At 40.4% G+C, this 17424-nt stretch overlaps 2 protein-coding genes across 2 annotated transcripts in view; one reads left to right on the top strand and one right to left on the bottom strand.

Moving 5' to 3' along the window:
* LOC145438089 (uncharacterized) overlaps positions 1-17424 on the top strand; it is a 93860-nt gene that overhangs the window by 33620 nt on the left and 42816 nt on the right. The window lies entirely within an intron of this gene.
* On the bottom strand, positions 1576-17420 carry LOC145438042 (cilia- and flagella-associated protein 69-like). Its single transcript, XM_080315409.1, has 17 exons — positions 17109-17420; positions 16939-17051; positions 16755-16880; positions 16109-16286; positions 15896-16049; positions 15510-15684; positions 13058-13188; positions 12316-12479; positions 10645-10863; positions 8877-9045; positions 7830-7960; positions 7589-7771; positions 6412-6625; positions 4824-5017; positions 3412-3609; positions 2075-2281; positions 1576-1754 (listed from the first exon to the last, which is right to left on the bottom strand). Exons 1-17 carry the CDS (start codon positions 17238-17240, stop codon positions 1629-1631), a joined length of 2814 nt encoding a protein of 937 aa, XP_080171535.1. The 5' UTR covers positions 17241-17420; the 3' UTR covers positions 1576-1628.

The raw sequence follows: 17424 nt of genomic DNA, 5'->3' as shown, positions 1-17424 counted from the left end.
CGCTGGCCCAGACGTCGGAAATGCCCTGTGTGACTTTCTCAATAAACAATGCTCTTCCTTAACCAGATGTATTTGTGCTGTTTCATTTTATTCATGAGAGAAAATATAATTTAATGCACAGTTCCACCTTTTTCATCAGTATCCTCCATCTAGACCTGCGAAAAGATCAGATTTAAGTTACACTTGCGTGACACTGCATAACAGATGAATGACTTGGTTGTAACAAGAAAATGAAGGCGTAGGTGAAAACCAAAGTATGGTTTACCAGCCAGTTGGTACCATTTCAATTTTGGTTAGTGATTCAGAGCTAAGGACATCATTCTCTGCTGTGCTGCCACTATCAAAGCAGATGTTACTAAATCACCTTTTCAGTAGGCGTTTATGACAGTGACTAACCTACGGACAGCATATCCGTGGTTAGAAACTTGCCTTTGATGTAACACATTTGGTAAGGGTTAAGATAACCTACCAAATTAGTGTTGAAGTCCTGAAGTTTTCAGGCAACTCACCCAATGCTGCATCATTTGGAGATGGTGTCCTACCTTTTTAGCCGTGCTCTGTTCACAAAACCACAGAAAAATGAAGCTGACTAGTAGTCAGTGACTACGTATTGTGAGCATACAGAATATAAATCCAAGAATAATGCATTCCCAACACCATTACACAAGTAGATCAAAATGCAGCAGGTAGCCTGAATGAACAGCGCGTTACCGTAACTAAAAGTTTGATTGACAGCGTTCCGGGAACCCAGCTGCGCCATTCGTGTTCATACTCAGTCGGTCCCGTAAAAATCTCCGAAAATAAGCGCGTTCATACCGCCCCGAAACACCAGTGTTATGTTCACATAGAGGGGTTCCGGTAAACATTTTCGATAAATGTTATTCCCGGAACCCCGGTATGAAAAGGGCCTAAGTGACGACCTATTTTTAGTCAACCAACGGAAAATATGAAAGAAAAACTGTATTTCGGGAGTTGAGCCGAAAAGTTGACCTTTTTTTTAGTCAACCAACCATTACCTATTTTATTCCAGTATTGTAGGTCTGAAAATTTTGAAAAAGTGTCCTTTTTTCCCGATTCAAAAAGATGGTAACCTATGTCATTCTTGGGCTTGCTTTGTTGCGACAAAGACGCCGGACACTTCAATTTAGTTGCTCCGCAGTTTCTTTTTTATGGCTTGACTCTTTTTAAATTTTTATCGGTAATCTTGACCACTGTATTTTGTCAACGTGCCAAACCGAAAATTCCGGTACCATTTAACATGAAAATGAGCCTCAATACCTATAAATTTGGCTTCCAAATGCGCCAATTGGCACACATTGTCCGTTGGCAGATTTTCACTATATCCGTAGTCCGAGTTCTCTAAGTTCTTCTCTTCGTCCACCTATTCATAGTACAGTTCGGTGTACTTTCTGTAGAAGCTTTATTTAGCTACGATCGTCGTTTCTGACACAGAAAAGCCATACTCCAGCACCATGAAAATACTCTCGCAGTAACGGTTTTACTCGCCGACTGAAGCTATTAATCTCATTGGTATTATTGATACTGTCTAAGCTTCGGTGAAATTACACTAACGACCATCATAATACAGATTTATTTACAATACTTTAACGAAACGTTTATTTTTAAAATTAAAAGAATTCGGGGTGTGCCTTTTCTGATTTTTCAGTAACGATGGGCGGCAAAACTTCTAGTTCCGTATCTCCAGCGACTTGTCTCGGTGTGTCGTCGATTCGAATATCTCGCCCTTGGAATGTCTGCAAAGCATACGAAATACAGCTAACGATTCCGTCAATTAATCCACTCGATCTGAGTATTATACAGCATTAATGCCACTTCGCTTATTGTAAGTGTTGGTCAGAGTCTAAATAGGTTTTTGAAACCCGGTGGCTGGGAGAAATCATCATTTGCCAAGCAATTGTCGATTTGTAATCTAAAATAAGCACAGCCCTACTTCTCACTCATCTAATTTTTTGCAACATCGCAAAGACAACACTTTTGCAGAATTAATTTGAAATTATGAACCACATGGACTCTATTTCTATCTAACTGAGTGAATAACAAAGACCGAACAAACCGTGGTATTGAGGTTCTCTATTTTGGTGGAGTGCTTTGTAGTTCCTGAGAAGCGTTCGTTCCTGTATCTCGGCTTCACTCTGGAAGACTCGATCGATTTGTCTTGTTTCTTCTTCGACATTTGCAGATAGCCGTGCTCGGAAGTTCTCTTCACGTAGTCGCTCCATCTTTGTATCGAGTTTTCGCGCTGCTTGAAATTTTCTTTAATCTGAGAACGAAAAAGCGAAGCTTAAAAAAAACGGCATTTTCAGTGTCCGAGAACGCAATTCCAAGTCTGGAGTGCGAGTCAAGCACATATACGGCAGAGTTACAATCAAAGGCACCAAAAGTGTGAAAATTTGGGGATAAAATTACAAGTTGCATGATTTCATCATTTCACAATTTCCAACGGCAGAATTGTAACCAAGTTACAAGGTTCCGAGTCACAACTCAATCTAACTTTTATGGTTTTGACTCGGGTCAAGTCGAATCATTTCTAATACACCACTGAGTTAAGTTCGAGTTCAAGCAAGCTAGTAGTGGATCGAGACCGAGTCATAGTGTTTTGATCCGAGTCCGAGTCCAAGTCATTATGTTTACTGTTCAATCCGGTTCAACTGATTCTGCTCGAGTGATATAGAATGGCTCGCATTCATAATATAGTAATTTTCCCCAGTCTTAAAAGTTTCTGGCCCTATTATCCAAGTATCAGGACTGATAGACGCAAGACCAACAATGTGGTGACCAATGTTCCCTCTAATTTTTCATGAGTCTGCGCGCACTCACCAACTCACTGCGCGGTTCCTTGGACGACAGTGCGTAACAACTAAAGAAAAAAGGTCATCGCATTGATTCGACTGCCAAATTACCCACTTCCAATTTACCCATTTTGTGTTGTTGACTAAAAAAGAGGTCATCACTCGGCTTTCTTGCGCGCAGCTTACATTTTCTGTGCGTAGAGACCGTGTCAGCACTGTGAAATAGCGCACTCGCAGCCTAGAGGGAACAGTGTACTATTCTACGAAGTTACAATGAAATGTCTGTCTTGGCCGTCCTAGTCTCAAGCCATATGACTTGGTTCGAGTCATCCACATTGCACAATGACTCGAGTACAAGTCGAGTCAATACAAAAATTGACTCATGTCAAGTCGAGTCACCAAAAAATCGCAACTCGAGTCGAATCATTACAATCCTGTCTAAAGGTGCCTTTAGGCTCCTGGCTGTGAACATATCATGTTGCAATATTGATAATTGAGTATTAGTCAGAGACGAGCTTGAAGTGGAGGTAGCCAAAAATATAACCCCTTCAGTAAGTAGTAAACAAGCGAAACCTATTTGGGTATGATTATGATTACATACCTCGGCGTACAACTGCTTTTCGTCTTGTGCGTTTTGCTGACTTTCCGCGTCCAACAGCTCATTTTGTAAGACGGCCACTCCCTTCGCCCTTTCCACAGAGGCTCTTGCTATCGTCTCCATCGCTTCGTTGTCGGGGGTTATCGGGCGTACGCTTTCAACTCTCAATTCTTCTCTTATTTCATTCCACACTTCGCCAACCTGAGATGAAGGGTTGAATTGGTAGCTGTCTTGTAAGTGACCCATGCAACTTAATGATAATAGGTTAAATCCCATGTATCTGACATGAAGCCTATGACACCATGTCATACACATCGAATTATATCATGGCAATTGTAGCCTAATTATGGCTTAAGTCATTCTCTCGTATTCCACATCAATAAACGAGCTAACCGACCATTTCCAGAGACTCATCGTGAAGGTTTTGTTCCATCTCTACCAAACACCGGCTAAACGACCTTTTACATCATCACTAGGGCGATTTTTTTACATGTCAAAATTTTGTCAAAATTGTAGCGTCAGGTCAAAAAATGATAAAAATTGTTGACAAAGTCCAAATTTTTTTGCAACCTGCAATTCATTTGTATAATATATATTTGCACTGTAGATGAATCGTAGCCTATATTAAGGCTATGGATGAACTTATCATTTGGCATTTTACGGCTTGTAGCCTGCCGTTGTAGACGGCCCATTGTCCACTCATTGTGAATCATAAACGGTCAAATGAAACAAATTGGTTGACATGGTGTTATGCACAAAGCACCGCAATATCCTAACTGAAGCAAGACTGGGTGGGCATTGGTTCTTATATGAAGAAGCGCATGATGAAAAATTGTGATGTATACAACATTTTCAGAGAAAAGCAACACGGTGTGTCACCAGCAGTTGACGCACAACTTCAGTGTTGCCGGCCAACAATTGCTGCTGTTGAACGTTCTTTCTCTATCCTTGGCAAGCTACTTTACTTTCTGCCCGAGAATGTAGGAAAGTATCTTTCGTTGTACTACAAAAAATTTTGATTATTTTTACCATAATGCATGATGTAACTAATGGAATTCTTCATAGGTTCAGATTTCGTTAAAATAAAGTTTTTTCATGTAAAAATTTGTCAGTTTTTGAGTCAAAAAAGTTTTTTCAGGCCAGACTACTTCATAAGGACAGACAGTTCCAACCAGAAATGAAGATAAGTAGTACAATTCTAACATTATGCGTGGAAAACACCTAATTTACATACTAAGGTCAAAATTTGGACAAAATTAAGTTTTTTATGATAAGAAATGTAATTTTGACATTTTAGGTCAAAATCTTCCGTTTTTCAGGTAAAGAAATTGACTTAAATATCACCCATCACTGTACTTTCACGGAAAGCTCTAATGCGGCAGCCGGTTAGACGCCTAATAGAAATTGGATGTAACCTTGAAATCGAGATATTTCTCGATGATCGCGAGTGTCACGTAATCTTCCGTCGTGAGGCCGGGCACGTCGCTGAAACCAAGCCGAGCAAACACGGCGTAGATCTTGGCGCGGAGATTTTCGTAAACGTCGACGATGCTGACTGATGAGGCCGTGTGCGGTTGGGGTGTGACTCCGTGGTCGAGTTGTATTTGACCTGACACATCGAAAAACAAGCAATCGATTAGAATATATATTCAGAAACACGTTTCGCAGCAAACTATCAGGGCTTGGCGGAGATCATAAAGTTGGATTAACGATAAAGTCGATTATCGCGTTCATCAGGATTTAACAACCTTGGTCTCAGGACACGGGTTGATCTCAGCACACTTTATTCTCATGATTTAACAAACCGAAACAAACTATAACTAGTTATGTATAAAAACTGTGTACACTGCGTAACATTCCTAGGCTCCAATATTTCCAATAATGACCGTGACGATTGTCTCCTAGGTAATGGCTTCACTAAAGAATCAAACAATCAACAAATGCCACAGATAACGCACCATTGCATATATTGATATATCTATCAATATTCAATAATCAGTTTCTTCGCTTCACCATACTGATTGCGCACGGCTTTCATTTCGCAATAATGATAAATCTACCTATTATAGCCGTACTACCTTTATCACCAGGCGGCCGTCTCATTCAACAAATTGACAAGTGACAGCCAATACTACGTTTTTGCATTATGATGCAACAGATAACACCGCTTGATTGAAAACTCGGGGCACCTCGAGTAATCATCACGCGTTATCCAACTTTATGAGTCGCGATTAGCATTTTTTAATCAGAAGATTAGCAGTCTTTCTGATCAGTTAACTTTATGATCTCCGGCTAAAATGTGTCTTTGTGGTCGCATAAACGGTAAATCTTTTCACATCCACATCATGACATCACGTTATGATATCATATTGAGGGATAGTCGAATATTTGACTCGAAGCCAAATACTCAATTCAGAATCGAAGCCCTCAGGTACTCAGTTTTTCCCAGACCTGACAGTAACATATAATGTTGTAACTTGCCACACGATGACAACTCTCCAGAGAGAGAGAGAGAGAGATATGATATTCTTTCTCGCCTGCACCATCGAGATGCTTTGGCGACGGAGTTGCGATACGGCCCCATGAGGTCATCTAGTCTGCGCCCCCGTTTTTTTTTTCTCCTCCATGCTATCCGTGATTGCTGAGCGCCTAGCAGGATAGCTGCGGATACCATTTTTCGAGTCTTTGGTATGACCCGGCCGGGGATCGAACCCACGACCTACCGCTCGAGAAGCCGGACGCATAACCATTACACTATCTCGCTCCAGCACTGTTCATTTTCAATTGCGCAGTCCTGACACGATCTCTGCGCACAGAAAACCTAAGCTGCGCACAAGAAAGCCGAAGTGATGGCCTTTTTTTATTTTTTAGTCGTTACGCACTGGACCAGGCAGTGAGTTGGTGAGTTCGCGCAGACCAATGACAAATTAGAGGTAACATTGCTCTCAAGTACAGAAGACAACTTTGTACTTGTATACCACACAATAAACATTCACATTATACCTGCCAGAGCAGCGGTTACATCCGCAATGCATCCCTCTGGGTTTCTCTTCACCTTGATTCTCTGTTCTTCGTATCTCCACATTTGGATGAAGAGGTGAGGGGCGGAACTGTCTTCTTTTCCTCTCCACGTGTGAATGTGCGGGATGGTTTTGGGGTTTTCGCAAAGCTCCAGCAAACAACCAAGCAAAAGGTTATGCATACTGCGTGGGCATTCCTGTTTCGACAAAAGAAAACAGGGTTTTGACTAAAGCATTTTGCCTTCAAAGAGACACTTGGAGGTACAAAACTTCAATAAATTGAACAATATATTCATCCTGAAAATAAACCAGACAACAATTACACATGATGAGTGTCAGCCGAAAATAGCTTTCTGTTGACAACGAATTTCAGAAAGTTGTCCAAAGGATGTTTTTATAGTGGTCAGCCGATATGATCAAGAAATTTCGTTAAGGGTCAAGAAGCAAAGACGTGAAACCTTGATATCACAAAGATCGATGACTGGTATGGTACATTTAGTGAAAACATTTTTACTGCAGTGGCCTTCTGAGGATAACACTGGCCAACAAAAATAATTCATCCTAAGGTGTGATCGAATTTAGGGTATATCAAGGGCGCTGAGCCCGAAAATGGCAATAGTACCGTAAGTCCGTTTGCACTAAAACCAGGAGAATGTGCATAAATCTAAACTTTTTCATATACCAGTATCCAACACATAGCCTAAATGCCCCATTTATCGGTATTTTCATCGGATTAGCCTATCATATTGTACTATGTGACACTAAGCTTCCTATACCTATATATAACAAACCAAGTATGCCTGAGCCTACAAAAAGACGACAATTTGTAGACACAGATTGGATGAACAAGCAATACTTGTGCTCAACAAGGAGTATTCAAAGCTTCATGGAGAAATATATCCATCTCAGGATGTGCATTAGTCAAGTTCATGGATGCAAGTCTGATTTTCTAATCAAATTAGCTCGAAGTCATCAAAGTCTTCCCGTACAGCTTTGATGGGGAAAGATTCAGCTGGTTTGTGAATCTTTGTATTAGAATGTGGATTGACAGGATATCAACACAAAACACAACCCTAAGATAGATATTTATCACGATTCTACGTGACGATCAGGTAAAAATATTCGCACGCGAAATGCTAATTATTGACGTAACGGAATACCTGAAGCAGATCGATGAGGAGAAAGATGCCTTCCTTTTCAAGGAAGTAATCTTCGGTCACGAAACATCCGACGCAGCAACACCAAATCGCATCGACGGCAGTTAGCATCAACCGGTTGTGGCCCAGTCCGCTGGATATCTTTTTCGGATTCGATTGCATGTAATGCACCAGGATGTCGACTCCCTGTCATGCAAATGTGGCGAATCTCAGGGAAATTATGAAATTGTTTCAGCTTGCTTACCTTTGATCCGAACAATTCTTTGCGATGGAGATCGTTCTCACAGAGCGTGGATAGAATGTACAGCATATCACACTGCATTTCGATGTCGACTATATCGTCAGAGTCTTGTTTTGAAAGAGGTTCCAGTATATCTAAATAGAAAGTGAGGCATAGTGACATGCTGTCACATCATTGCGGAAACTTTTGTCATCTTAACAATTTCAACATGAATATGCCCGGCTTCTGTTAAGAGATGAAGTGGATGGTCAACGCTGATACTAGCTGAGAAGTATTTGCCGTCCACATAGTTTTATAGATTTTGTAAAGAAAAAAATTATTTATAAATTTCAAACATTCTTCATGAATATGAATCTGCAAACCTACTATGCTTGAAATCAAACATCACTGTTATAAATGATCAGTAGTCCCATATGTTTTGAGTGAATCGTTTTCTAAACTAATTCTGCTGTGGTTGAGTTGCTACTGCCTTTCTCTCGAAGTAAAAACATCCTTTCAAAACTTCATGTCACCACCATTACGCAAGATTTATATCATCTGCAGTTATTTTGGTTCAAGATAGAGAGAGAGAGAATTATTGAATCGTCCAAATAAAAAGAATATCCCATTACCGCATGAAAATAACAACAAAGAAACTTCACCTTGTAGAACAGGGTGGGATTGATTTGAGTCCGAGTAGGGTCAAATGGTTTGATCACACCCTACATTCACCAATTACAGTTGTTATCTAGAAATTTGGTTGTGGTTGTTTGAGGTAAATATTGCAACTGAACTCGGCATAATACAGACTACATAAATTTGGGGGAGCATAATGGTTCAGTAATGGAGATGAGGTGACGGAACAATTCTTCTTTTTAAACGAGTAGTAATGAAGGTCCATATGAATGTTGGCATGAAGTTCTCAATAACGGTCCATTGACTAACTCTTTAAAAAAATGACATGAATCCATTCGCCATGCTATCAGATAGTTCTACAGAGCATGCAACGAAGCAGCAGTTGAAAATAATAATAGCTTCACATTTATGCATTTTCACAAGAGGTATACTCACTCAATAGCTGACTAATAATCCCTTGGTCGCACAAGTCTTGATTAGTATTCTCGTCACCATGCGAAACGACGGCTCGTAACAATCGCAAGCACCCTCGCATTTGAGCTTTTTTATTACCCCTTCCGCCGGCGCCGTGAAAGGCGTTTCCGTGTCCAGAAAAATTGACGTCCTGCGATTTTATAAAAATGGTCATTTCAACGGCATTAAATAATCTAGGGTCACACTATTCCAGAACGCAAAAATACCAAACAAATCTTGGAAAGAAGCATTTCCACAATTCGGCATAAGCTAAAGGCTCAATTTGTGAGGTGCCATATGTAAAACATATGTCCTACCTTACTCGAAGTTGAAGTAAATAAAGAAGCATTCTGGAAGCTCATTAGTAAGCTAGTAAAATGCAAGCCTACAAAAATATGGACTTGCAGGTCTACAACTGTTCTAGAACAGTGCTCTTCCTAAAATTGTTTTGACGGGTTCATGCACCCCTGGTCCGTATTCACTCACAGCAAAAACGTACGTACATAATTGACAGTACTGAGAGCGAAAATCCTACTGGCAAGAGGATCATCTACTTTCTAATTGCTGGATTGACTGTATGGACACTATATGGACCCTAAACCTAATCCGTGAACCACTGGTAAAGAATGCCTTGTATAGTGTGACAAGTATGTGATGCACCCTTATATTGTACACCCTTTCGTACTGGTGAACCCTAAGACAATTTTGGTGCAGCTTTATAGACAGGGTTGCCATCCACATGGACCTAAAAATAAGGACAAAATTAGATTGGCAATAAAAAGGCGTTTTTGTATATACTCTGTGTGAGTTGAAATAGTGGTCTTTCCTATGGCCTCCAGGCTAATGTCACAATTGCAGATATTGCAATGCGCAAAACACTCGCCCTTCAAGCTTCGTTTGATACTTTTGAATTATCTCTCATAATCGTCACGAATAACGTTTTACGCTTGCTTGCTAATCAGATTTAGCTATATTAGTAGCTAAAACTACAGGTGCAATATAATTTAGATAAATTTATTAATGATTTATAGCTTTACTACTTTTTAACCAAGTGTCGACTGCACTGCTCCCTTTTTTACTACACAATAAATGCTGCCTTCCCCACAGCTTATTATGCTGTAGACGTAGACTAAACAGCAGAAACCTGGTACTGCTGTTTACTGCTAAAATGACGTAAGCTGCAATAGCTTGGTACAGCCGAAACTGCCTTAGCTATCTCACCACTTCAAGTCAAGTCAAATCCTGTGGTATGTGTACCACGGGAGTTGCTTTCATTTATGTCATAAAATCATGAATCAAAAGCAAAATTTTAGAATATCATGCACCATGGATACCAGAGGGAAACGATCAAAGTTCAGTAGTTGATGAAAATAAGACAAAAGAAGGACGCAAGTTGAAAATAAGGACATATCTTAAAAATAAGGACAGTTTAGTTTTCTAAGACCTGACCTTTCAAAATAAGGACAAATCTTAGAAATAAGGACGGTATGGCAACCCTGCTTATAGGGTCTAGAAAACAGAATCGCTGAAGTGTTATTAAACGAAACCAGCTTTAGTACTCCGGTAAAGTATAAGCAGAGATGGTCAAAATAGCTTAAGAAACTTTTTACTCAATTCCAAGTAGAAATTGTCATTTTCACTTCCTGTTAAAACTACTTGAATAGGAATTTCTTCGAGAGACTTCAAAACCCACAACTTTCAACACTGATCATGGAAAACATTGTAACAGCGACCCGGCGATCCTACTCACTTCTGCAATGCACCATTCCAGGAGCAAAAGCAGCCGGGTGTTGCCTTGACACATCATGTAATCCTCCATCATCAGCACGGACAAGGTGCATAGCGCGGACATGGCGTGGAGTTGTAATTCTTCGAACTGCGCGGGTGACCATTCACGCGGCTGTGACTTGTCTTCGTTAGGACGAATGTAGTGGAATAAGGACAAAAGGAGTTTGCCTTCTGACATCAGCTGCCGAGTACGGAAAATGATAAGATGTATTGACATTCATTTGATTGACAAAAATTTGTTCGGAGATAAAGACTCAGCAGTGACACAGTAGGATACTATCTTTACAGCAGGGGTTACCAACTCAAAATGGGTAGCGAACCACTTTTTGGACTTGATAGATGCCATGGGCCTCAAGATTTAAAAATGTCGACACCTAATATTTAGCACCTGATTACCTCTTTGCAAAGGTAAAAAGCCAATAAATCAATGCTATGTGACGTTTTCTAACAAATGGTACACATTGTTAAAAGGAATCCCTGCTTTAGCTTAATACAAAACTGTCAAACATGTGTTTTGAATATAGCATGCTGTATATTCTGTAGTAGGCCCCACACCCGATATCTGGCCGCGTTTTGCTGTGACTGAGAGAGAGAGAGAGAGTCTTTATTTACATCGAACCAAAATACATAACAAACGGCAGTGATGGTGGTACAGAAAATATGCGTGCACAGTATTCGGTATTAGATAGGAATGATCGATAAGACCGAGAAGGTCATCTAGTCTGATCACACCAGCATAAAACAGGTACACTTGACTCTGAACAGTCTGGCTGTAAAAAAATGTTTAGTTAAGAAAGGAAAATAGAAAAAAATTAAACAATGGTAGAAAATGATCAATGAAGCAATGTCTGGGCGAGGTAGGGCAACAGTTTTAGTGTAACGACTAGAGGTGATCAAGTAGAGCTTTTTTTAATCTATTATAAGGCAATTCACGGATATGTGGTGGTAATGCATTCCAGATGATAGGTCCCGAGTAGTCGATAGATCTCTTAGCTAGGTTGCTATTGGGTGGGGGTAAGTAGATGTTTCCTTTAGACGAGGATCTCGTGAAATGGGAAGGGACATGGGAATGAACGCTTCTGGTTTGCCAATGTCAAGACCTCTTGGAGATGCTCTGTCAGTCACGAGCGTCAGGTAGCTCCATTATGTTGGCTGCTAATTGCTCGTGTCAGGGCATGGTCAAGTTGGTCTCATCGACCCGTCGCCTTCGGGGAGAATGCTATTAGGGCAGGCCTTGTGTTGGTGGCCCCTGCTTTACAGACATCATTCACAGGTATAAGGAGCAATTTTTACAGGTTGCATCTTGCACATAGGTACGGGAAGACTGAAAATTAAGATATTTATGCTTCACAATGTTCAGTAGATATGAGAATACGTGTGATATGAAGCGTACATCAATATATTTTTCCTAGCAAAGGTTGCATACTGCAGTACAGCTAGATGCAGACTACAGATTACTCAAGTAGCTTTTGCCTACTTAAAGTACGTACTCAAATAGAAAGGGTCTTAGATCAGTGGTTCTCAACCGCCGGTGTGGGAATCACTGGTCTATGTTCATGGAAGTCAATAGAGTGGCAGCACACCCATTTACCAGGAATTAATACAAATAAAGAATATTCGAAGCAAATCACACCTGTACTGCGGCACCATCTTTACTCAAAACGATCATCATGTTTGTCAGCATTCGTTTGAATTCCATATCTTCCGGCGACTGCGTCAACTTCAGTTTTCTCACCAGAGGATTGTGGCTCTTCACTTCTGAGAACGTGCTGAACAGGACCAGTTGTTTTGCGAAGCCTGTGAGAGAGTGGAAAGTATATATTGTGATTGAACAAATAAACTGTAAACTGAAAGAGTATTAGTGATTATTCCGAAACTTGGGTAATCTAATATACAAAGCAATATTTGACTTCTAGTTTGAGTGGTTTGGAGCCATTTCAAAAAGCACTAATTCTATTCATACCTGAGATGAACTTGATGTCATTAAATCTACGTTTTCTCTTTGAATAACTATGTTCACTACTTTGTCCAGCCATATGAAAGCAAAAAAAATACTTTGAACACCCGAATAATTCGTATGCAAGTACATGTATCGAAGCAAGTACATTCAGTACAGTACATTCAAATTCGAGTACATAAATGTGGGTGAGACGAATTATTTTTTGGATCAAGTTCAAGAACAAAAATAGAAACGAATTCAAATTAATACACAGTGTGTGATGTGCATACAGTGTATCAGACTGACACCCTGTTATTATCTCTTAGAAATGAAAAAATGCACACCATGATGGAATTTTATGCACACAAAAGTAGTAAAGACTCTGAAATAACTCTGCCAGTGTCAGTGATAAATGAACGGAACGCAGTGAGCCAACCTGTTTCAACGATAGGAACGTCAGGATTTGAAGCGATCAAAGTGGTGATAACAAGCAAGTCGTTTCGGAGCTGGCGTTCATAATCCGAGCATCCACTAATGACAAGACTTTGGAAAGCTTCCTTGATAGCACTGTAAAAAACAAATTGAATTCAATCGGAAACGTATAATAGAAATCACATGAACTAATTATCGAATTCAATGACGATTGTTCAACTGTTCGACATTGTACATAGACAGCAGTGGTAGGGTTACCATCAGGCGCGTATCCAGAGCGCGAAAAAGGGGGGGGGGGGTTTGCGTTACGAAATTGGTTATTGTGACGTCATAATTACGATCATTCGTCTCCACGCCGTGGCGAATATTTATAGTTTAATAATAAACAGAGATTTGCGGTGAGTGGGAGATGTACGAATACGATACAGACATTGCCTGAAAATCGCGTTTCTTTTACGGTATGATTGAAAGAAATTCGTAAATGCTCACATTTAGTCATGAGCCGGCAAACGCCGCCCGTCTTCAAGCGCCTAGTTCCGGCCAGATGCGTGATTTTGTTGGGTTTTGACGATATTATGCGCACGGTCGGTAGTATCGCAGCGGACGAACAAGCGCGGAATAAGGCGGTAGCATAAACGAGGGCGATCGCGATCGCCACAGAGAGGTGTGGTGTGAACAGTGTACGTCGTACACGAATGTGTGCTTTTGGACGGCTTTACTAGCCATACGGCTGAGCGTGTAGTACGCGCGAAGATAATTAGACTTTAATTGCAAGCACGCAAGTCAGTCAGTCAGTCAGTCAGAGTACACACTGGGATAATAACTTGATCGACAGAGAAACTTGTCAGCCGATATAATTAGGTTAACTTTACTACTAAGCCTACTCGATTCTTCCGTTCAGCGACAACATAGGCCTGTATTTGGACGACAGCAAGCCACCTAACAATCGGGAACGTGGATTGCTAGGCTTGTATTTTGAAATGTGAATGTCAATCGTAGGCCATTTCTCGCCAATAATCGCGAATACAATGTGGATTTGAGAATAGCATTGTCGTACTGGTGCCGTCGTGTCTGTGTCTCGCTGATCAATCAACACGCCGTGCAATTCTTAATTAAAATTTCAAGGCGAGCAGGTGCAGCGAATTCGCGAGCGATGTTGATTGCCGACAACTTTGCAATTACGTATCGCGTCGGCCAATTAGATTAGATTTTCCTAAAATGCGTCTCTCGTTTTAGCAAGGCGAGAGAGAAATCGAGGGAAGAAAGTTGAGAACGTCAGCAACCGCCACAGACAGCTGAAATGTAGCTGACCAAGCGCAGAATTCGTATGGAATTAGCGAATTATAATGACCTATTTTATCCTTTCGACTAATTCGGCGCATAATTCCAATATTTTGTAGGGGTGTTAGTCCCCTTAAATAACATTAAGACGCCATGTTCGCCTTCTCATACGTAAAAACGAATATGTTAAACTGATAAATTAGCAAATATTAGAGGCTATATTTGACATCAATTTTTAGGATTTTGAAAAGGGGGGGGTCCCGACCCCCTAAAACCCCCCCTGGATACGCCACTGGTTACCATACGTCCTCTTTTTCGACTTTTTTGAAAGTGTCCTCGGAGGACGCCCTTTTTGTCCTCTTTTTTGAGATTTTGTACTCTTTTTTGAAAATTTAGGTCACATTTAGAGCAAAATGCGAGTGATATGCCATAAATTAGCACAGAAGTGACGCTCCGGCGGGTATTTCGGAGTGAAAAACGGTGATTTTTTAGTCAACCACCTAGCAATGTGAAGAGGAAAACGGTATTTTAAGCTCTGAGCGGAAAGTTGACCCTTTTTTTTTTTAGACAACCGATCACAAAGTGGGAAAAATTCACCGATTTCTGAGAATTCTTCTCCGATTTTGCAAGTCTGACATTTTTGAAAAAGTGTCCTCGTTTTAGATTTCCAAAATATGGTAAGCCTAAGAAGTGGTTCTTAACAAGAGTTCTCGAATCCCAGAGGTTCGCTGAGCCAGTCTCAGCAGAAATTGCACTGATTTTCACTAATTATTAATTAGAAACAAGTACTCTAAAAGTAGCATAGCTATTTTGTTGCTGACCTCATCTTGTTATAGTGGAGCAGAAACAGTTATCATTTAATATTCAATCATTTGCTTTGCAGCATTATTTCCTCTTTATCTCCGCTCCATTGATTCATATTAAAACTAGCACGTTTATATAGCTCACATTTTCATATTACACTATTTAAATTGCAATACACACATATCACTTCACATGTATTTATTCATTCCTTCATTGTCATGTGTAGCCTACATATTTATATTTAAACTGATACTTCTAAACACTAGCCCAGTCGGAAATGCTCATGAACTAATTAATCTAATATCGATATAATATTGCTGCATTGTAATTAGTAATTGCTATTTGAAGAATTAAATCCCTCTCGCTCTTACCTGACACACTCTAAATTGCATAACTGAGGTCCTGCTACGTCACCAGCGTGTTCTAATAGATTCCATAATATTTCAACGCTAACAAACAAAAGATGTCCGGACGATTCCTGCTCGTTCATAGCGCAGCATATCTGGCTCGCAGCGCCGCATTTCAACATAAGTTGGCAGTTCATTTCTGAAAATGGTCAAGAAAAAAACAATGATCACGAAAATATATGCATTTACAAACATACATTTGAATATTATTTGATTAGCGACAGGTCTGACAATGCAATGGTGTTTTATTCATTGCAGATTGTGTCACCATCATCACCTTAAATTCTCTCTCTCTCTCTTTATGGTGGTGAATTGAATGGAAAATACCCATAGATTAACAGATATCTCACCAGAATCGGACGAGAGTAATTGCAGCACTTTCAGAACTTCCAACTTCACAGTCATTTTGTCCTCCAGAAGAGACAGCCATTTAACTAACGTTTCCGCAACATCGCTTTTTTCTATAACCTTTTTATTAAATTGTGGCGACGTGTACTGCAGGCCCTGGAAATCGATCCGTCACAATCATTGTCTCATATTTTGTGCGATCGGATTTTTTTTACCTGTACTTCCTCCAAATTCTTAGGCCTGCGCATGTAGAATGTTTTGAGGGCGTTTGTGATGGCGATCTGGACTTTGGAGTGCGGGACGCGCATGAGGTATCCCATTTGAGACATTGATTCCATGACGATCTGTTCGTAAGTCATTTCGTCGGATGATTTCTCCTTGAGCACAGGTAATCTGTTGCATGTCAATAGCGGTAAGATGCAGTTGTAGAAAGCGATAAAATAATTGTGGCATATGCGTATTAGAAAAAAGCCAATAGGCCTACGTAAGGTATTTTCAAAACCAAGGCCTACTTATCTGCAATGAAATTGTCACTCGGAGGCATCATGTAATTTTGAAAGTTGCCACATGGCTACAGTATAGACAAGTCTGAGCTATATGCAACTTCGCTAGGTAGGCCTAATTCCTTTGGTGTAGGCCTACAAAAATTAATTATTTACGAGTTACGTTACATTACGAGTCAGGCCAGTGACCAACGACCCTCTGAATATGAGACAATGAAATGAAAACTGTCTTGTCCATGCACTGTATACAAGACCATGGCATATTCAAGAAATGGCATATTCTGCCAGTCAAGTTATGTACATTTAAATATACATGGAAAATGTTATCATCATAGCACCCGATAAAAAAATTTCATACCCGCAGATGGTCAACAGCTCACACATGACATCAATATAACATCGTTGTTCCGCTATACGATCAGCACATATGTTCAAAATTCGAAAAACTTCAACGCAGTCTCGTATAAGGAATCCTCTTCGGTATCTGAACATTTCACAGGTCACAAGTCACTGACAATGAATCATTATTAATAATAAGTTACTTTGCAGCGACTCTGTGTAATCCGTTCACGTGTCTTTCGTAAAGTTGCGCCGAATGGGGGTCGGTCAACAATTTAACGGCTCTTGTCAGGTCTATGGGTTTCACTTTCACACCCTTAATACATCAGCGGATGATAGTACAGGCTTATCTCCTAATTCTACCGCAGCATACCTTCAAGGCTCCTATATCCTCATCAGTTACAAGGTGGGACACCAGAGGAATAGTCGTTCTCGTCGTGATTTCGGTAACTCCATCACCCCCGATTTGTACTTTCATGCTGTTGGAAGCTGTGATTGTCGCCATGATACTGCTTATTCCTGACCCGCAGTCAGTGTCCAAGTACTTTTGGGATCGATTCTAATCTCTATACGACCAATGCATTACAACTGCATACCATCCGAAGCCGCAAAGCTAAGGCAAATCGCGACTAAAAACTACTCGCAAATCTCAATCCCAACAAAACAAGTGTCTACACTTCCACTGAATT

This window comes from Botryllus schlosseri, chromosome 4 (assembly GCF_051294905.1).
Source record: "Botryllus schlosseri isolate E-star chromosome 4, Bs_hap1, whole genome shotgun sequence".
NCBI classification, from domain to species: domain Eukaryota; kingdom Metazoa; phylum Chordata; class Ascidiacea; order Stolidobranchia; family Styelidae; genus Botryllus; species Botryllus schlosseri.
This window is presented reverse-complemented; position numbering and strand designations above follow the sequence as displayed.

Bases quoted from the DNA above. Each gene is read 5' to 3' on its own strand.
- LOC145438042 (XM_080315409.1), bottom strand. From the start codon at position 17,240: ATGGCGACAATCACAGCTTCCAACAGCATGAAAGTACAAATCGGGGGT. The intron at 6,626-7,588 runs GTATTCCGTTAC...TTGTCGAAACAG, and splicing joins TCCTCATCGATCTGCTTCAG to GAATGCCCACGCAGTATGCA. The intron at 1,755-2,074 runs GTTTGTTCGGTC...TATGCTTTGCAG, and splicing joins TAGAGAACCTCAATACCACG to ACATTCCAAGGGCGAGATAT.